At 37.4% G+C, this 22,566-nt stretch overlaps 1 protein-coding gene across 3 annotated transcripts in view; it reads left to right on the top strand.

Moving 5' to 3' along the window:
• LOC131065051 (uncharacterized) overlaps positions 1-22,566 on the top strand; it is a 134,019-nt gene that overhangs the window by 88,827 nt on the left and 22,626 nt on the right. For all 3 annotated transcript variants that reach the window (XM_057999433.2, XM_057999431.2, XM_057999432.2), the window contains one exon: positions 15,091-15,187. In XM_057999433.2, coding sequence (XP_057855416.2) covers positions 15,091-15,187 — 97 coding nt within the window. The remainder of the gene's footprint in view (positions 1-15,090; positions 15,188-22,566) is intronic.

The raw sequence follows: 22,566 nt of genomic DNA, 5'->3' as shown, positions 1-22,566 counted from the left end.
AGAAGGATTTTGGGATTTAAAAGTAAAATGCGCGACTTTATTTTGTGGCTTGGCGATCTTATTAAAAGTGCGAGTTTTGCCTTTGATTTGCAAAATAAAAAAAAAAAGCCGGACTTCTCATTTGTTCATTCCTTTTGCTAAGTGAATTTGGCTGTTTGGGTTGAAATGCGAACTTCACTTCTTTTTCCTTTCTCGCAAAACTTAAAAAAGTGCTGAACTTTGTTGTTTCGCCCTTCACTTAGTGAAATTCTGGCCTTTTCAATAAAATGCACGATTTCTAAAGACTCTTTTGTTTGTAAATTCGGCTTCTAGGTGAAAAGTGTGAACTTTAATACCTTGCCATTTAGAACACCCCTTGTATCCTTGAAACCCTTTCAGCCTTTGAAGTGAAAATGTGAGTTTTCCTATGTTTCTTGCAAGATTCCTAAAAGTGTTGAATTCCTTTTATATGCCCTTCTTTTTCCACTCTGCTTAGTCAATTCAACTAGAGGGGTGGGGGACTTGGCCTTTTGAGTCAAAAAGCGAGTTTACATACTCCTCTTTTGATGACATATCGACCTTTTAGACTCACCCTTTCTGAGACTTAATTCGTGCCTCACCATTTCCAGGACTTAGGACTTCTGATCAACTTGAAATTCCAAATTAAATCGTCTTTCCACGTTTTTCTTTCTCATCCTTGAAATCTACTCTGCCAACTAGGCAAAATCCCTATGCAAGACCTCAACGAGGCAAACAATGAAAGGGGGATCCTGTTGTTAAAATCTGAGAAACAGATTACAACCCAGAATTAAATTGAAAGAGATAGATCTAATAAACTGTAAATGCAAATGAAATAAACAACATAACAGTGATACCGAGAGAAAACTGATGTGAAGTGCTCCAAGGCAAAATAGCATCGGATTACTATCTCCAACTATATGAAAGTACAAGCAAGGTAGCATGTTTATATAGACTCAAGAGAGGGGTAGAGGTGGCAATACCGGCCAATGAGGAGAGACCACCATGATGGTCTAAACATAGTAAATACACCTCCTCATAGCATGTCGACACCTCAATACCCACTTGTCTTAAGTAAACATGCTTTATTAACCTAAGCAAGCTTAATTAAAGTGTAGGAAAAACCTAGGGAAAAGGAAAATAATAAACTCAACTAGGAAAATAAAAACCTACACTAACACCCCCCTTTAAGCATAGCTTAGGTGGGTGAAAAATATGGGTCCCGGCAAATGAAGCCTGATGAGGTACCCATGTACATAGTCCTCCCCCCCAACAAAGAAGAAGCTCCCCCAAATAAAGGAGAGTACACCCCCCCAAAATAGAGAGAGAGAAAAAAGGAACTAAGAAGCCCCCCCAACAAAAGAGAACACCTGCCGCACCCCAAGTAAAGATCTCAAATGAATGAACTTGCTTTCAGTGAAGGGTTTGGTGAAGATGTCTAGATTTTTGCCGTCACACCAAAAGCACGTACTTGTGGTGGAGAGGGATCTCATTGTGGATATAGTCGCTACGCCAACACCCCCCCACACGATAGAGCTAGATACAACCACGTACCATGTAGGATTCGTACCCACTACGTACCACGTCGATAAGCCAACTTACAGATGAAGGGTCTAGGGCTTGAGGGACTCAAACCGATGACCTGCGCTCTGATACCATGTTAAAATCTGAGAAACAAATTACAACCCAGAATTGAATTGAAAGAGATAGATCAAATAAACTGTAAATGCAAATGAAATAAATAGCATAATAGTGATACCGAGAGAAAACTGATGTGAAGTGCTCCAAGGCAAAATAGCATTAGATTACTATCTCCAACTATATGAAAATACAAGCAAGGTAACATGTTTATATAGACTCAAGAGAGGGGTGGAGGTGGCAATACTGGCCAATGAGGAGAGACCACCGTGATGGTCCAAACATAGTAAATGCACCTCTTCATAGCATGTCGACACCTCAATACCCACTTGTCTTAAGTAAACATGCTTTATTAACCTAAGCAAGCTTAATTAAAGTGTAGGAAAAACCTAGGGAAAGGGAAAATAATAAACCCAACTAGGAAAATAAAAACCTACACTAACACCTGTCGACGACGGGGAGTGTGTGCAAGGCACAACAGTTTCGACCTGCAATTACTCGTGATCCAGATGATTTTTTGGCAATTTTTTCAACTGTGGTCTTAACAATGATTTGTTAAGGGGCAATTATTCCCAAAAGGCAGCAATCGAAGGGACACATTCTTCACAAGCAATACAACTCGTAGAAAATGGTCATGACTCCCCAATGGCTAGCATGGGGTATAAGAGAATCCACTAGCATCAAGGCAAGGATCACCATCAAACAATAAGAGATCTTCAAATACATTAGGAGGAATCATAAATTCATAAGAAGGAGATTTGACTCTCCAGCATCAAATAACAATAGAACTTCTCCCATTCATGACAGACCAATCTGCGTAATAATATTATTGTGGTATGCAGAAATAGATACATTGTTTATCTATATACTTATATCAATTATATATGTGAATATATAATGAGATCAATGGTAGGCAGATTTGATTGTCTGATCTAAGCATCTATGCATTTAATGATATGATTATAATTATCCATCATGTATGGTAAGGAAGGAAGGAATCTGCGATTAGGTATAACATCTTAGGGCACCCTGCTACAATGATCAGTAGGGAGAACACCTAGCAGGGCACCCTATTGCATTGTGAAAGGGAGAGAATGGCTAAGGGTACCCTATTGCAATTTCCCTTCCAACACCTATGTTGAAGGACTATTAATAAACATAAGGATCTATAGTGACAGATGTGTGGTGGAGGATTGGATGGAGGGAGAGCAACTGTCTTAGGGCACCCTACAGTGCTTTCTTACTCCATATCTTCTATGACTGAGATTCACATACAAATCAGACTTGCTGTGTAATGATGAATATATAATTCCTTGCTCTAACCATAGATTTATTCACGAATGATGTCAGCAATATTACCTAACCATTATGTTTAATATATTTCATAATGTGATTGCAGGGTTCAAAATCCCTAAATAACATTATTAAAGAGATTTATTTGGAAAGATGTAACCCTAACCCTTATTTGTTGCAATTGTGATTTTAGGGCAAATTAGGAAGGGGACATTACATAAAGACCATCTTATCTACATCAGCAACAAGAGATGCTTAAACAAAAAACACTAATTGATGAACAATAAGAATGCGTTGTAAGATTTAAGAGAAGCAAGCCACTTAGAAACACACAAAGTTACTTCCAAGAAGAAAGATGAGTGTTGTAATTTCCCCTTTCGCTGAGTAGCCAAAAGTGTCCCTTTTAGCTTATTTAATTCTCGTAGGCTAATTTTGGTCTTTGATAGGGAATAAATTAATTAATCAAATTAAGTTGTCCAATAAAATAAAATTCTTGATGCAAATATTAGTCACTTTATAAAAGTGCTTTAGTGATATATTTTGAACGGAAAATTAAAAGTACCTTCAGGAAAGTTCTATTGGGAGATTACAAAAGAAGATTAGAAAGCTCATTTTCTCATGCTGGATATTATTTTTCTTATTTGTGGAGATTTGAAGCATTTTGTGAGAGAAAACCCTAGGATAGAAACCCGTGGATCCTTGGTGGTTAATTGTACGGAAACCCATTTTAGCCAACTTTGGCAAATTCATATAGGGTTTGCAGATGTGCAGATTTGAAGGAGATCGTGCAAGAAATTGCTTGAAAAGAATTATCTTTCTTGAAGTCATAGATTTACAGGTTTGCTAGATTTGCAAGTTTAAATAATAAATTTATATTTGTGATGTGTGAGGTGAAAAATCAGAAAATCGTAGTGTGTGTGTGCAAGTGAAAAAGGGATATAAGTGCAAAGTGCAGTGAATGCAGGAGAAACCAATTCAATATTACCTTGGCTGAGTAGTACCCAGCTGTACCACTTTTTTCTCCCAAAGAAGGCTGTACTACTTCATAGATTGGAGTGATTGATATTGACAAGGCTTAGGGCCTTATATATTTCCAACGTAGCCCAAGGTCAACCCAAAGGTCAGCACAGCTTGTTAAAAAAGTAGATAGCAAACGCAGGGAGGCTGACGTACAAATTTTAACCCTGCCGTACCATTTTTGGATGAGGCCATACCCTTTTAGAGACTGCCCTACCAATATTTTGGATACATTTGGAGTTCATTATGTCGCTGTTTATACTATTTGAAGTCTTTCAAAAGGTCAGCAATTGATATTAAAAAAAATACTTCTGTGATTTCAGTTGTTCTGTGTAACTTTTTTGTAATTGCTAGTGGTTGTAGCAGCATCCAAAAATCATCAATAAATACTTGATAAACATATTTCTGAGCATTTTATTGTGAAACGAGTATTTTTCAGCCCTGGTATTCGGGAAATCAGTTTAAATATGAGTGATAATAAAATTATTTCAAAATAACATTGAATGCAAACTGTTTGATTAAATTCCTGTCAAACATGATTTGTGAAAATTGTAAGTTTGTTTAAAATTATCCTTATAGGGGATATTTCAAATGCTAATAAAAAGTTCAACACCAACCTTTACTATAATTCACTTATTAACCAGATATGTGCTCATTGAGGAAAATTACATTCCTCCCACCAGACTGTATCTAGACGTTGCCCTTGACAACAACAGTATACTCTTCACCTCCTCCAAAAATGACTGAATTAGTAAAGGGAGATAATTCTGTAAACCAGTCACGCCGATGAGTGAAATGTCGAGATGCACCAAAATCTATATACCAGGCAAAAGACTTCACATGGTTTGTAGGTCTTTTAGCCATGAAGGCGTAAAAGGCAGACTCTTTCTGCTCTGTGTGCTCAGCGACATTGGCTTTAGGCTGAGACCCTCATTGCTTCCACTGTTTGGAAGCCAAACAATTGCAACAATTCTTGATCATGTGGCCATATTTATGACAGTAGTTGCATTGAACCTTCTTCTTCTTCAAACCACCCTGAGACTAACTGGAGCCCTTCTGCTGAGATGACTGAGATTTGCCTTTATCCTTGTGAAAGGATTTGGCTGTGAAGGCTTGTTTGGTGGAGGTCAAAGTGGCATTGCTACCAAATTGTTGTTTCCAACGATCCTACTGAAGTTTGGTGCACAACTTTGGAAATTTTAGATCAACATTCGTTGAAGTAATGTTGAGAGTTTCTATGAAGTGCTCATAGTATTTAGGTAGACCTTTCAAGGTGATGACTACCATATCCTCTTCCTCCATTTTCTGACCAATAGCTTCAAGCTGATCTCGAATTTCCTTAATCTTGGTGAGATGCTTCTGTAAGGACATACGTTCATCCATCATGATGGAGAACAAAGGGTTCTTCCGGAAGAACGCTCAGCTCTTGTCGGATGTCTCATGCAATTCCTTCAGGTGCTTCCAAATATTTGATGCTGACTTGCCAGAGGGAATCTGAGGCAATTGGTCATCTGTGATGGAGAGCGTGAGAAGCATGATGGCTTCCCAATTCTGCTCATCAAACTTGTCCTGGTCCTGTCCGGCCTTTGCCTTGATTTTGGGTGACAAAACCATCAAAGATGTGTGCCTCATTTTGCTTTAATTGGCAGGTGCCAGTCACTAATTACTTAACCCATTTTTGCTGAAATTGGCTGAATTCTAGGTATCTTATACCATCCAAAAGTGCTTTGCTTTGGAATTATAAAACTTCCTAAGTTGCTGGTGCATTTTATACCACTTTTGCCGCACTTTGGATGTGGTATACTTGTGGCATTGCCACCTAACTTGTAGATTTTGCTAACATTCAAACTTCCTTTTCTCTTGGGTTGTCATGTCCCCTCCCTGAAGGTTATATATATAACCTAAATGAAATAATAGTTATTAATTAATATAATATTTATTAATGAAGGATATTATATACAATTGTTGAGGATATAAAACACAGTAATAAAGTGAAAGAATATTCAATAAGCAACGTCACTATATAGAAGCCTTAGTATATTATGAAACAATTCCTTGATGGTGATTCTATAAAACAGCCATAATATATCGAGAGATCGTTGTCAAAAGACCATCTGGAGAAGATATCTTTCGGTGAAGGACATAAAGGCCAAAGGCTACCATATCGATACTCTTGGCCGACTCTCTTACAACAGCGAAGAGTATGGAAAAGATTAATAAATTCAAGTGGGTAGACATATGAAGCAGCTTAACCATTATACGGTGAGACTTCACTGGGAAGTTAAAGATCTGCAAAGTAATAAACAAGATAGTCTTGGTCAAAGTCGATCCAAAGCATAGTTTTGCTTCCACCCTATTGTTGTGCATGAGGAGATAACGCAGATTGCGTAAATTAGAAATAGCCCTCTACATAATCGCTTTCTAAGAAAGAGAGTCACGATTTGCATTAGTGTTGTGTCGTATTCACACATCGCCCCATTGCAAATGGGGACCCCTACTTTCTGCTTTCTAGGGTTTGCTTTTTAGGTCTTTTAGGTTCTTGTCTATTGACCTTTTGCATTTGAAGGGTCGCCAGGGGGCTCATTAGGATAGCAGGCTCTGCTTGAGTCAGGTGGATCTCCTCAAGAGGTCAAGTCAATTGAATGATTAGGGGTAATTTAGATCATTCCTAGGGTGTTTTTTGTGTACTATCTAGTCGCACTTCAAGTTGCTAAATCAAACCTTGGTTGAATACATAATGTCATCCTGATCCTCAAATGTCCTAAAATTTGGTGCTGTCTGGAATGTCATCCTGATCCTGAAATTTGACTAAGTCTAGAAAATTGAAGAATCCTCCAAAAACTAGATTTTGCATTATAACTCCTGGAGGTCCAAAACCACTCTCAAACATCCTGACAATATATATGGAATATAACTTAAAGTATAAGAAAGAAGAAAGATATAAGGAAATGTCACTTATACTTAAATGCTAGGTTACCGGGTTTGCCTCTGGGCCCCCTTGGTACGGGTCCGGGTTCGACTGGGTCCATGGTACGGGTCCGGTTCGACCAGGGTTCGAAAAACCCAGAGTGGGTCGACCCAGTTGAACCCGGGGTCGAACCCAGTCGAACCCGGGCGGCTGGGCGGCCCGTAAAGTCAAAAAACAATGCAAATTTAATTTTTTTTTCAATTCCGCCTTGTAAAAAGTGAAAGTTATAACCTAAAAAAGCAGAAAATTAGACGTCTTAAAAAAGCAGAAAATTGATGCACGCCATGGAGTTCCGTGTGGGTTTGAAGGTTGTGATTTGGTGTTGGCCCGGGACCCTGCGAGGGGCGCTGCCCCTCGACCCCGCAAGGGGCTCTGCCCCTTGACCCCGCTGGGGGCGCTGCCCCAAACCCCCATTAGAGAATCCATTTAATGATCAAACTTTAAATTGTTGAAAGTTGATACAATGATACTTGAATATTTTATCATTTTGATATTAAACTTGATGTATATGATGCTGTTATGGTATGATCATGATGCTATGATTACAAGTTTATGTTGGTTTTGTTGTTTATATGATGCTATGTGACATGCTAATCTTAATTCATGCTTATAGGTTGCATATATATATAATTTACATGTTTTTGTACTAACGAACCCAAACGAACCCAAACCCATTTTCAAAATTTTGCCGTACCGGCGAACCGGTGCCCGAACCCGAACCGGTGCCCGAACCCGAACCGGTAACTTAGCTTAAATGTTATATTCCATATATGAATCCTAATGGAGAGGCTAAAATATCAAATTTTGCTCTTGACCCTTCCAAAGGGTCCAAAGCGAATGTGAATTTCGCTCCTGACCCTTCCAAAGGGTCCAGAGCGAAATTTCACAAAGGACCTAATATTTCACCTAAGTCATTGAATGGTTGAGCAAATTTGCAAAGATATGAAAGGAAATGCATCAAAGGGTTGAGTCTAGGGCGAAGTCAAGTCAAATTCAAGGTAAATTGAGCCAAGAATAGGAATTTCGCTCCTGACCCTTGCAAAGGGTCCAGAGCGAAATTCACATAACCTTCATTTTCTTCCTTGCCATGGCCAAGTTTTGGACTTCTAAGGCATGGTTGGAGTGACCTGAGGTATTCTAGCCTTTGAAAGAAGGTTTGAGGTGATGAAATGGTGAAAATCAACCTAGAATGGAAATTTCGCTCCTGACCCTTCCAAAGGGTCCAGAGCGAAATTCTCCATAAACCTCATTTTCTTCCTTGTTTAGACTAAAAGCCTTGTTCCTTGGACATAGTAGGGGTAAATGGACATGTTCTTGCCTTAGGAAGGGAATGAAAGCATTGAAAAGTGAGGATTTTGTCCAAGATTGGGAATTTCGCTCCTAACCCTTCCAAAGGGTCCAGAGCGAAATTCTCCATAAACCTCATTTTCTTCCTTGTTTAGACCAACATTTTAGTTCCTTGGACATATTTGGAAGTGGATTAACATGTCTTTGCCTTTTGAAGTGATGGGATGTGAAGGAGTGAAGGAGTTTGTCCTAAAACTTGAATTTCGCTCCTGACCCTTCCAAAGGGTCCAGAGCGAAATTCTTGAAAACACCTATTTTCCCCTTGGAGAAGGTCAAATCCTTGGTTTTTATGGCGTGGATGGGAGTGGAGTGATGTGTCCTTGCCTTTTGAGGTGGATTGGAGTTTAAAAAAAATGAAGAAATGAGCTCAAAATGTGAATTTCGCTCCTGACCCTTCCAAAGGGTCCAGAGCGAAATTCTCATTCTTTCCTTTTCCTCTCAATTTTGTGTCAAGCCAAGTGTGGATCAAGGTGAATTAAGATTGAAGATGCCCCTAGGCATGCCTTTGAATGACTTGTGGGCACCAATGATGAAAATTCCAAGCTAGAACTTGAATTTTGCTCTTGACCCTTCCAAAGGGTCCAGAGCAAAATCCTAAATAGGTCCCGTCCCTGGCCATCATTTTTAGCGAAATTCTCCTTTCAAGCCATTTTGAGGTCAAACAAGTGTTGTCTTTGTGAGAGGGGTATCCAAAGTTGAGAATCAAAGGAAAGCAAGGTATGAAGCATAGAGCTAAGTGATAGAAATCATGCAAATCATGAATTTCGCTCCTGACCCTTCCAAAGGGTCTAGAGCGAAATTCTCAAAATCACCTAATTTGCCCATGATTAAGATTAAGAGATGGATTCCCAGGCCTTGGTGGAGAGAAGACTAGTGTATGCTTGCCTTGGAAGGCATTTTGGAGTAGAGAAATGATAGAATTTGTCCTAGAACGTGAATTTCGCTCCTAACCCTTCCAAAGGGTCCAGAGCGAAATTCTTAAAACCTCTATTTTGCTCCAATTTTGCATCAAACCTAGACTTGATTGAGATTAAAGGCATCCTTAGACATTCATTTGAGCAAGTTGTGGTCACAAAATGTGAAGATTTTGTCCTAAAATGCAAATTTCGCTCCTGACCCTTCCAAAGGGTCCAGAGCGAAATTCCTTATAGGTCCTGTCCTTGGCCAAGGTCCAAAGCGAAATCCTCTTTTTTGGTCTTTTTGGAGGTCAAATCAATGATGTCTTTAGGAGAAAGTGATTCAAAGGTCAAGAGAAGTTCAAGGCAAGGAGATGATGAAATTTGAGCTAAAATGCAAATTTCACTCCTGACCCTTCCAAAGGGTCCAGAGTGAAATTCTTATAAGGCCTATCCCTAGGGAGGATCTTGAGCGAATTTCATTCTAATGCCTTTTTGTTGATGATTTAAGGTAGAAAATGCTATGTGAGATAAATATATCATGTGTACTTAATCATCTTTTGGTTTGTTTTGCAGGTGGAAGAAAATCAGGCCAGGACAAGGACGACCTATTCTAAGCCCATCACCATCAAGGACGTTCTAGATGCATAAAGGAGGACTCAAGGTGTTTTGAAGCGTTGGAAGACTTCAAGTGTGCGAGGAGTTGCAAGCTAGCCTCAAGACCTCATTCTACCACATGAAGAAACCACATGATGACAGAGAAGAATGACACTTCAAGGCGAGGTATGCTACCAGAGAAAGAACACTTGACAATGAGGAAGCCTCATCAAGCATATGGGAGTCAAGGAGGTACATCATTCATCGTGTCAAAAGACAGAAAAGAGATCAACCAAGACACAGACATCAGACAAGGTGGCATCCCAGTCATTTTTCCTCTAGTTGGATTGGTCCACCTTAGCATGTCCAGATTCAATGTACCTGACTCATCGGGGACGACACAAACTTCGGTGTACCTACCCCTGCTTCCTATTGGTCCTCACTCCTGGAATGTAATTTTCTCATTGGCTAAGGAAGTTTGTTATAACAAACCCTAATTAGGGTTTCTATCCTTTAATCCTAGCCATTGATTCTAAGTCAATCAAAGCCGTCAATTTGTAAAGGGCTCTCTATATAAAGCCCTGGCTCCTCATTTGTAAGGGTTTATAGTCAGAGATTAGTTAATAGTTAGGAGTTAGAAAAAGAGAGATAGTCAATAATTAGTAGGTCAATAGTAGATAGCATTTTAGAGTAGAGTAGAAAGAGAAGGCAAAGATTGTTGCCAAGAGATTGTTGCAAAAGACATGTAAACTTCATTGAAGGAATGGTGAATTCTAGGTGTCGATTCTACAATTTGCATGGTCTCTATACTTCTCAAATTTAATTTCATGTTATTAGATGAATGGAAGAAATTTGTATGATCAATGGTGAAATTTGTATATCCATACTACGAGCGGTTTGTTGATTGCAAACTTGCCTTGCGTAGTCAATCTGGAATCATTCAGCTTAAGCTTAACTTCAATTATCGCTTCTTCATTGATATGCATCAACCTAACGGTGTCTATGCTTGTAGCGGTGATCTGAACATCATAAAGCTTTCCTTAGAAGATCGCACTAACCTTGTGGAGATGATCCTAGCATGTCAAAGCAAGACTTAGTTAAAGTTCAATCAAAGGTCATCCATTGCTCCTACATTCTTAGTGTTAGAATTAGATCCTTCTCCAACTCTTATCCTTTTACCTTTTTTAAAAATCAAGGATCAGTAAAGACCCACGTTCTGGTGATATCCAAAGTAAATCAGACGCTCAGGTCATCAAATGTAAGTCCCCTTGTGATTCCAGCAAAATCACATCATACCGCAAGAGCTTATCCACACGTAGAGAACCTACAATCAGAACTTTGGAGCTACTCCGATTGATCCTTCTGCGAGATCTTCAGCATTCGGGGAAGCTTTACTCAAGAGAGGATAAGGTACCTTTAGGTATTTTATTCTGTGTTTGGTCGTGTACAAAAGACACATCAACAATTAGTTGACTAACTAATTGAGTAGTAAGGAAAGGATACAATTAAAGGAAGTAGTGCGATTGCCAAGTGTTATCACCCAGAGACATGAGACATCTCTTCCACATGACTTCTCATTCCAAGCGTAAGATATATGGAGGTCTTTATAATCTTTCAAAGGGGAAGGAGGAGATATCCTATAAGATATTAAATATTTAGCAGTCCACGTTTCAGATCAGAATCAGAACTATTATTAAGTTACAGGCAGCAACTTCCTTGTTCTTGGTGATATGCATGAGGATGGCTTAATACGTATGCTCAATATATGAAGTCTGATAATGTTTTATTCAGAATTTAATACTAATATCAATATAGATTGCAATACGTATGATAGTCATTCTTAATTTCTTATGCAGTGGCAGACCAGATCCGACGCATGTCAGATCTGTCTGGCCTCACAGCCTCTAAATATAACTAATGCTTTTAGGCAATGAGGTATTAATAATCTATATAATAGGTAATTATAAAATCTATAAATATTTGATAATATAATTTAATTCATTTATTAATTTACATTCAAATCAGAAAATATATGATATTTATCTGGGCTTGATATACATATATAAATATATTTAATTGATATAATATCAATAAGATTATATCTATATATTTATAAAAACATGAATTATAAATATACATATTATTATGAATATAATGGATGGTTTTTAATAATTTATAGAATATGATATAAGAAGAGAATTATATGAAGATGGTGGAATAAATCAGATAATATATAGATAAAATCTATACATCAGACTGAAGACTAATCAGATCATACGTAGCAACAATTTATAACAGTAAGGCATATATGTCAGGGGACATTACAATTTAGGGCTAAATTAGGGCATTCCCAAATAGGGGACATTACATGGGTGCATCTCACTTGACCATTTGCCAACTGGGATTGGAACTTATGATTGGTTTTGCCACGAAGGAAGTGTGATTGACCTGATTTTGCATTCTCTAAAGTGCTGAGCGCAGAACTGTGGTGTCTATGCTGCTTTTTCTTGCAAAATTAACTTTTTTTTTTATGCTTGGCACTATTCTCTTACATGTTTGCCACTATTTGTTGCTGTTTGGTGTGGATTACCTGTGGAATAGCCATCCAATATGTGTGCCACCATCTGACTTTTTCTCTCCTTCACCATCGGCATGCCTTAAAAGTAACTCTGCCATCACTTAGGCAGGGTTTTATAGTGGTTTTGCCACTTTTTATTCCTAGGCACACTTTCATCACTGCTTTGCCATCGTTTGATTTTATCTCTACTTGACAATCTCCAGTTTTCCTTTGAGGCTACTCTTTGCTTCAGGGTTCTTGTTCTTCTTTCTTGGCTCTTTGTACATGTTTTTTGAACACTCGTTTTGGTGGTTCATTGTTGTCTTGGAGTTTTTACTTTTGTTATTCCCTTTGATGAGATCTTTCTAGATTTCTCTTCCTAGAACTTTCTATTGTATAACACTATTCTCTTGAGTTCTATTGACCTACTTTTGGTCATCCGTAGACATTAATATAATTTGTTCTTTCCTCTCAGATGATGATTGAAAATACTCAAACCTATGCCTGTTTGCTGTTCTTGCATTCCGACCCATCCTCAAACATCATCATTTTTTAATCCTTATTGGGCTCAACAATATCATCCAACCCTACAAAAAGGCATTAGTTGAAAGACTAGGATAGGATTGACTTTTGGAAACTGACTGGGCAAGACCACAATACTTGGCATTGACACAAATTTTGAGGACAAAGTGACAACAAATTTGACAAAAAAGGGGGTATGGAAATTGATTTTTGTGAGTTTACTAACATGGTCCAAAACTCATAAAAATACTAGGGACAAATGAACAGATCCAGTCTTCTCAAGTGTATACTTCTCTAGCAATTACCCCTTGCCATTGAGAAGCACAGAAATGGGTTCATGGGTCCCACATGAGTCGACTTAGTGAAAAGTGGACATTGCACAAGAAATGTGACTGTATGATAAGTATGCCTAAATGTAGATCAAGACATTTCCCTTTTGTAATTTTTTTTGAAACATTGTCTGAGCGCTTCAGCGACATAAAAATGCCTTTCATTTGTATTTTGAATCTGATCTCTTTGTAGGAAGTGTGCATTTTTGTGTTGAAAAGTCGCAAGTCTCAGACTGGGAGTGCACTGTTATATGTAGCAACACATTTTGTTATTGGGAAAAGTTGTCATTCTACAATGAAGCACATGCCTATGTATGGTAGCTCTCTTTAGACTTCACAAATTTTGTTCTCCTTCAAAAGGGCATATGCTGCAATCTAGGGGATTACCTTTGAGTTTTCACAAAATGATGTTGGTCTTTCATATGGCATGGGCCACTCTGTACACTCACATGTTTTAGTTTGAAGATTTTATGTCACCTCTCTTTGTTAGGTGTGTGTCATTATGTTGAGACACAAATTATTCATTTTTGTTTTGTACTTTATTCTTTTCCTTCAGCAGACGCATGCCACTATATATGCAAGCAATCTTCAGTCTTCCAAAAAATCGTAAGTCTTAATTGGAGTGCACACCCTCTAACTGGGCAACATTTTTTACTTTTTTGACTATTCATCTCTTCAAATAGGCGTGTGCCCTTACACTAGGCAACAAATTTTGGTTTTGAAACTTACCTTTTGCATTCCAATACATGGATGCATGCTCTTTGTAGTGGTTGGTGTATGCCACTGCATTGGAAAAAACCTTGTTAAAATCTAACCTGTGTTCCTCTTTGGTTAGATGCATGCCACTACATTGTGATGCACTTTTTTTTTGACTTTTGCCAAGAAATGTACTCCTTCATTTTGAGGTGCATACCCTTGTATCGGGGAAGTTTTTTCGAGCCTTGGCAGTTTTTTGGCTTTTTCTCCCTTGTCCAAGCTCCAATCTTCACCTAGCTAGATGTCTTGGAAAGCTCCTTTCATTGGCCTGGCAAAGACACTGACTAGAGATGGAAAAATTAACATTGATGATCATGACAAGGGTTCAAGTATGGCTTACAAAAAGGGGAGTTTTAAGAATTTGACTCAAAAGACGACTCAATACAAAAAATTTGTTTGGGTGCAACAGTTGGTAATTTGCATATATGTATATATTTGTAGGAATTTTTCTAGAAATCTGAGATGTGAACCTGATTTATTATTCTCAATATTTACATTTCTGGCTTATTTGCAAAATGAAAATTCTCCTAGGCATTTTGATAGCTTATGTTCACACCAAATATGTTGAATGTTATTATTTTGAAGTGAGAGATAATGATCAAATATTTTTTTCTTGTTAGAAAGTTTATTTATTATCCTTAAGCTTACGATCACCCAATAAATATTTGTATTTGAGGGTTTCTTAGACTTTTAGAATTTTCATTTTTTATAATTTTCAGTATGAGTACAAGAGTTGATTTGTGCATTTGTTGGAAATTTTATAGAAATTTGAAATGTGAACCTAGAGTATTAGTCTCAATATGTTCATTTCTGGCTTATTTGGAATTTGAAAACACCAAGACATTTTCATAGCTTATGTTATCACAATTTACAGTGAGAGTTCTTATCTTGAATGGGGAGCTAATGATCAGATATCCTTTTTCTTGTTAGAAAGTTTACTTTCTGATTCTTAAGCTATGATCAGTCAAGAATATTTGGATATGAGGATTTCTTGTGCTCGTAGAATTTTCATGTCATATAATTTTGTTTGGGTAGTTCAATTCTTGTTTTTATAAATTCTAGATGATAGTTGTCTCACTATCAAATTACTCTGACTCCAGTATATTTTGTTAATTATTTTTAAATTTGTTTTATCAAGTTTATTTTAACTTTGGATATGTAATTTTTCATCAGGTTTATCTGGAGCATTGTGCCATCTTTATTGGCATGGCCAGCTTTATTGCTATCAGATATCCCAAAAATGTGTCTTCTGATTTTTTCATTTGCTCTGGTATGATGACCTTGGCTCTACTTATTGAATGATTTATTTGTTAATTGTTTCTTTAAAATAATGATTTTTGCATTTGTCAGTTACTTAAATAAGACACAGCATTAAAACAAAAAAGGAGACGGGAATAGATGACATACTCTAAGCAGCTCAACTCAGCTTTGAAGTTCTATCCCTAAAACTGCATTATTCTGCAAATTAAACCTGGCTCCAAAGACAGTCAATGAATCTGTATGAAAGCTATGAGAATAACATGTAATTAGCTCTAGTATCTGAATTTAAAGTCAGATTCTCCTTGTCATTGCTGATCCATGTTGAATGTAATCTAGTTTTCAGCTGGTAGGGCTGTCTGGTGGAAATCTCCCACCCATGCTGCTATACAGGCCTCACAGATGAAATGGCTAATGGAACATGCAATTCATAGTCACACATAAGAAAAGATGGACAGAGCTTTACTTACTGGGACTCCTGATGGAAATTAATACAGATGCAAAAGCATATGGATTTCAAAGAATCGATGTTGTTCAATTAATCAAGGAAACAAAGCTCCTTTAAATAGAGTTACAAAGACGATGTTTCTAAAAGAAACAATCGTTAACTAGAGGCGAAATTAGAAACAACTTAAATGACCATTAATAACACAAAGAGAAAGATATTATTCTAATACCCTCCCTTAATGGTCATCGTTCTAATTACCAAGAGAAATAACAGAGAAGGTTGCCCCCTTCTTCTCAGAACACACTGCAACAGAAGACAAGAGCCTGCCACTGACTCTGCCACTTGAGATGAGTCTACCACCAACCCTCCCAGAAACTGCAGAACTTCTGGAGATACCCAAAACAACACCAACCGTCCAACCTGATGTTGGAGAACTGTCCCTCCCTGTAACCAGAGACACACCAAGAACAACTGTCACGATTTTGAGGAAAAAATCGGCAAACCCTCCAAACTCTTGCAGATGAGCAAGATGCTCGAAAAGAGACTGCAAATAAGAGACTAGTGCAGATGTTCGCACAACAACTCCAGGTGCGACGAAAAACAGACTGCAGCAAAGTACTAAAAAATATTAAAACCCATCAGATTTTTTCAAGGGAAAAAAATATTAAAACCCATCAGAATTTTTTTTAGGTAAAAAAATATTAAAAACCGAAACAAACATCGATGCCCATAAGCCATCTTCACGCTTTTTGAGGTACGAAAAACGAGCTACTAAGAAGATGCTTAGTGCACAAAACCTGACTGCCTTCCAACATCAAGTTGGTCAATGATACCATCTTGCACGTTTCCCAATGCACGGAAAATGAAAAACTATGAAGAGGCGTTGGCACGGAATTCAAAAAATTCGAATCCCAATGCAGAAACAAAGACAGATGCAGGTACAGACTTAAAAAAATGTACGACGAGCACGAATTTCAAGAAAAAAATTCCGGCTGACCCAAAAAAATCCGAAGACAACCCAAAAATCCTTGCGAAAAACCCAGAACGAATCTGTTGTCGGAATTTGGATCCGCTGGCTCAAAAATCGAGGCACCCAGAAAATTCTGACGACGACCCAGTTGAGATCTTGAAAAACCCACCACGAATCTGTACTCAGAAATTTTTTTCGATTGAATCTGGAGGGTCAAAACCCTAGCCGAAAATGCAGATTTCCGTCCAAAAATGGCAGAAAAAAAAATCTGCAGGCGGGAAAAAAACATGTCGCGTGGTTGCACGAAATGCAAGAGAGACGGGTTGCGGGAGAGGGCAGAAAATAGCGAGAAAACCCTAGTAGTTGCAGCCAAAATGAACTACCAAAGTAACAATTTCGAATAAACAAATAAATTTTTCAAAAAAACTGTTAAAAATTCGTGATCATGAATTTTTAATTGAAAAATTATTTCGAAAATAACCAAGGCTCTGATACCATAATACAGATGCAAAAGCATATGGATTTCAAAGAATCGATGTTGTTCAATTAATTAAGGAGACAAAGCTCCTTTAAATAGAGTTACAAAGACGATGTTTCTAAAAGAAACAATCGTTAACTAGAGGTGAAATTAGAAACAACTTAAATGACCATTAATAACACAGAGAAAGATATTATTCTAATAGAAATGAGAACTGTTGGAAGATGTTTACCAGCTGGCCAAGGTGTCCCTCTCTTAGAACCACTTTCTATGCCAAGTTTGAGAATAGTTCTTAGTGTGCTTGATCTTCAGGCCAGCTATCTTGAAGAGGGACCCTGCTAATGGTGCAGAGAACATTTCCACAATGAGCAAGAAGAGCCCGAAGGTGTCAGTTCCACAGCTACCTTTGATTTTTAATCTGCACCACAATTAGTATCTGTATAATGACTACAAACATTTCGGTAAAGCTTAAAAGGCTAAAACAGGTGGCTGATTAAGTATTCCATCATTGCCCACTTTCCAAATTTCAATTAAATTTTCCTCTTTGAGAAGCTGTGAGAAAGGTATAAAAGGTGAGGACCAATAATGCTCATTGCCAAAGCTAATTTCCATGAGAATACCCTCTATGGAATCTGGCTGCAAACATTTGTATCCTACAATCCTTCTTGGGTTGTAGGGGTGCCTTTCAGATAGCGCATACCTGGTAGGATAATCTTCAGATTTTGCTAATTTTTCTATTGGCATCAATACCCTTGTGCATCCAGGCATAAACATTGGTTGTAGTGTATTAATGGAAGTTTTTTTAAAGTTCCAAACCCAGTCTTTTTATGAATCTTGCTGCAAAATCAGTCCAAGTATCTGATTTAGGAGATTGAGGATCAAGGAATCTGAAATTTCCAACATAATTCTACCCTGAGATAGCAATCCGAGTTAATTTTAGGCTCCCACATTGTGATCCAAGTTTTACACCTGGGAAAGAATATGTCTGCAATTATCCTAATGCCATTAAGATAAAAACCTAAGGCAATGCACCAGGAGAAGCCAGCAGCTAGGAATCCATCTTGCGTACATGTGTTAAGTGAATAAAATGATTGCTGAATGGGAGATCATAATTTATCTCATTATTATTACATTTTGTGAATGATTGCTTGAGAAGTAAGTATTCTGGTGACAGAAGTTTCCAGTCTTGTTTACAATTAGCAATCCATTACTTATCTTGGATTAGAGTATGACCTTCCAAGCTTCCAAGTCTTTTATAGCCCAAATAATCTACCTGGCATGTAGGGCATTTATTTTCTAGCAAACATTGATGAGACCAAAATCACCCTCATCTTTGAGAATACAACCAAATTCCAGCTCATGTGGTGGAAGCCCTTCTTTACTTATGTTGTAGCCCACAAAAAGTTGTGGAAGAACTTTTCCAGCTTCTAATAAGTAGGATTTGATGACACCCAACCTTATGAATAATAGACATGGATTTCAACATGCACACTCATCCGATTTGATGGATGACTATTGGCCTGAATGCTCTTTACAGTGAAGGGGTAAATATTTAACAGATTATATAAGAAGAAAGACAACTATGTGGATTTGTAAGTCTATTATCAGAATAAAACCAAAAAAATTATTCAGCATAAACAAGGCCCAAATCTGAGATTCTTTAGCTACCACCAAGTTCTCTCTCACCAACTTGCAACTAAACTTGCCCAATGTCACATGCACATTAGAATAATTCAACTTGGATACAAAAAGTTTGTTTCTTACAAAACTTGAAATATGCAAAACATTGTCAATGTTTTCACCCTTCCATTATTGAAACAACTATACCTTTCCCTTACCAATAATCTGCTTAGTATTGTTGCCTCTAAGGAAAATCCATTCTCCATAAGCTTTAAAAGTTGAAAATGACTCTCTGTGAAGAGCCATGTGGTAGGAGCAAGCTTAATTAATGAGCCAAGCAACACCGCTAATAGTGTTAGTGGAAATAAATAAAACATGATTATTGCCGTCATAGGAAGATTTCACTATGGAGGATTCTAAAGATTTCTTCTTGTTTCTGCATTCCTTCTTAACGTGCCCTTTCTTCCTACAGTCCAATACTTCAATATCTTCTTTTCTGGTGTTTTTTGATTGTCTTTTCAATTTGAACATATCCTCCTACTTATTCCCTTTAGACCCTCCTTTTCCTCATTTTTCTTTGGGTCTTCCTTGAGCATGTAGTTCTTTTGAGCCACCATTCATAGATTTTCTTCTAATTCCTCTAAGAGCAAATTAGGAATCAAACAATGCAATTTGAGCCCTACACCACCACCACTAATGGCAACAATCAAACTTTTCGAAGATTTGAGTAAAGAGAAAATTAGTAAGATGCATTTATCTTCCTTTTCTAACTTAACATCTATTGGAATAATCAGACTCACAATCAAATTAAACTCATTTAAATGATTTGAAACCAAATCACTATCTTTTATTTTCAAAGAAGTTAACCATCTTTTGGGGTGTAGCTTATTTGTTAGAATTTTAGTTTCATAAATATCACCTATCCTCTTGCATAGTTTGTATGCAGTATTCTCTTTGGACATATTCAAGAGAACAATATATGAAAGGCACAAGTGAATGGTTCCCCATGCCTTCTTGTTCAACTTCAACCAATCTTCATTAGACATTTTGGTTGACTTTGTTTCATTTTGAACTGTAACCTATTGATCTCTATTCTTAAGATCTTTATCTTTAGCTTCCACATCTCATATTCGATGCCATTGAGTTTATCAATATTCACACGAGAGGTAGAGGCCATGGTTTCAATTCCCACACAAATTTACAAAAGTACAAAATAGAAATGCTCCCACTACAACTAAAAAAATTCAACACTTAAAATTAAAGGTGTCCCCCTTTATATAGAATTGTTAGCTGCAATGCTAATTGTTGAGAAAAAGGTGAAACTATTGCAATTAAATATTTTGCAAAGTGTATGTATTTCTGAAATATGTATCTTTATCCATGATTACCATAAAAGAATATTATGTATAGACACATGATTTATGTAGAGAAACCCTTTCGAGAGAAAAATCGACCAAAGAAAAAGGATAATTGTGTACTAATCTTCAATTCACATGAGAAAATATCAACATTTTAACACTCCACTCCAACAACACCTATGCATCTATAAACAAGAAAATGAAATCATCATCTCGCACCTTGAATATATAGGCAAGGAGAGAGACCAAAACTACTAAAGGTTTTACTAAAACGATGGATACCAAAACCATGGCATCATGTAAAAGCCTCACACTTGCCTTGAAGAGCATCTTCCAAAAATAGTAAATGCATCAAACGACTTCACATGGGCAGAATCAATGAATTCTCAAATAGAAAATTCAACCACAAAATACATCTTCTACCAATAACTCCCCAATGGCTCACATCGTCCAGTCCAATGATCCATGTTAGAGTCCACTCACTCATGCAGCCCTATCCATAATAACAAGATTGACCACTTATTCCTCTAGTGCTCAAGAATGGAAAAGTGCCTTAAATGACCGTAAAGTGAACTGTAAATGCCATCATTGTGCTCCAACTGACAACAATTAGACCCTAGGCATCCGAGTACACCTTCTAATAGTGTTGGAGACACATAAAATAATCACAAAATTGTAAGGTAAATGACACATTAACCCTAACAAGGTGAAGCCCACATGCAGATATTGCGAAAAAATTGGGGATGATGAGGATTAATGTTATACATTATAAATTGACAAGCTACACCCCCGTCTACTATATAGTACTATCAAATTGTCTTTAACTTTGTCACAAGATTCGTGATTTTCTTCTTCTTCTTCCAAGCTCAAGTCACATAAGGGCAATGCACTTGTTGTAAATTTTGTTTTAGGGAAGTGGATCCTTGACTTTGGAACTTCATGTTACATGGCTTCATCATAGACTATATTTTTGAGATGTCCCTTTAGATGAAATTGCCTCCTTATACACCCTCCTAATGTACTTTACCAGCCCAATCCTGTTAGGCCTCAAGATAACAACAAAGTTCAGAAAATTATTAAGGGAGTACTGTGCTTTAAAAGCACCCAACATATTCTGATAGTCCTCAAGGAATCGAGGAGCTTCTTGTTCACATCTTTCCTCCATCTTGATGGCATCCGGTTCGGTCTCTTCCATGGATTTCCCTACAATACTGTAGTAACTTATAACTTGAACTTATGAGTGCTGGTTACTCAAAATCAACTATGTGACCTCCATGAATTTTTAAATCAAACCCCAACAGGGTGGCAGGAAACCACTTTGATACCACTGAGATGTCCCTTTCTAATTCTGCCCTCAAATCACTGATTTCTACCCTTGGGAATTTTGTCAAACACATGCCTTGCGAAATCTGAACTTGCTAATTGGTGATTCTTTTTGGTATTTCAATGAAGATAATGATAATATGCATTCAATGGACTCAAATGAACATATGCAAATGACTGAAATGAATTTGGGATGTAATACAAGGTATATATAATGCAATAAGATCGCTGATGTGCACCTACAACCAAGGGACATTAATGCAAACACTTGGCAAACAATAATCTTTGTTCAATATTAAGTGTGTTGATGTACATACCCTTAAAGGTTATAAGTTTTGATACAAATCTGAAGCAATACATTGACAAAGTCCACGCCTATGACACTCACATGGGCCTGCTACAAATCTGATCTGAGATTTCCTGTGATTAAGAATTGCTGATTAGTTCTAGAAATCTGATCAACAATGGCTGCAATAATGAAGCTACAGGTCTGCAATAGATGAGAGTTCAAATATGCTTCAAACCCTTGCACAAATCTGCTCCTTATGCTCAGATTGGACTCCTGGATGAAGCCCACACTATGGCAATGATTCAACTGGTTTCTCACAGCCTCAAGATTGCAATTACGATGAAGAGTTTTCATTCTTCAAAGCATTAAATGGTTGAAACCCTTGGTTTCTCTTCCACAGTCACGAATCCCCAAAAAGCATAGTCAAAATGATCACCAACAGCAATGAGTTCGATTTGCTTAAGGCTTTTATAGCATTCTCAAAGCTGGTCGATCCCTTCTAGAGACTTCTTAATCATTTAATATCATGTAAAATAATATTAAATGTATGCACATTGACTTTATAAAATACTTTAATATTTGGCCTCCAAAATATAATCCATTAATTGCACTTTAAGCCACTTAAATGAAGGGTCATGGCCCTGTTGGTATGTGTTTTATCATTTACCGAACATTAGAATAAAATATCCAAGAATACTCTACCCTCTCTTGAATGTGCCAAGAAAGGCCACACGACGACTCTAAGGTTTATATGTGCGAATAGACGACTTTATGTTGGATAGCTTCCTTGGTTATGTATGCTGAAATACAAGGAGGACTTACGCTAGGCTATTTACAATGGAGATTTATCTTTTGGGTTTGGATCATGGACTTCAAGAACTGAAAAGGAGGCAAGGTTTAGAAATT

Source organism: Cryptomeria japonica, chromosome 11 (assembly GCF_030272615.1).
Source record: "Cryptomeria japonica chromosome 11, Sugi_1.0, whole genome shotgun sequence".
Taxonomy (NCBI): domain Eukaryota; kingdom Viridiplantae; phylum Streptophyta; class Pinopsida; order Cupressales; family Cupressaceae; genus Cryptomeria; species Cryptomeria japonica.
This window is presented reverse-complemented; position numbering and strand designations above follow the sequence as displayed.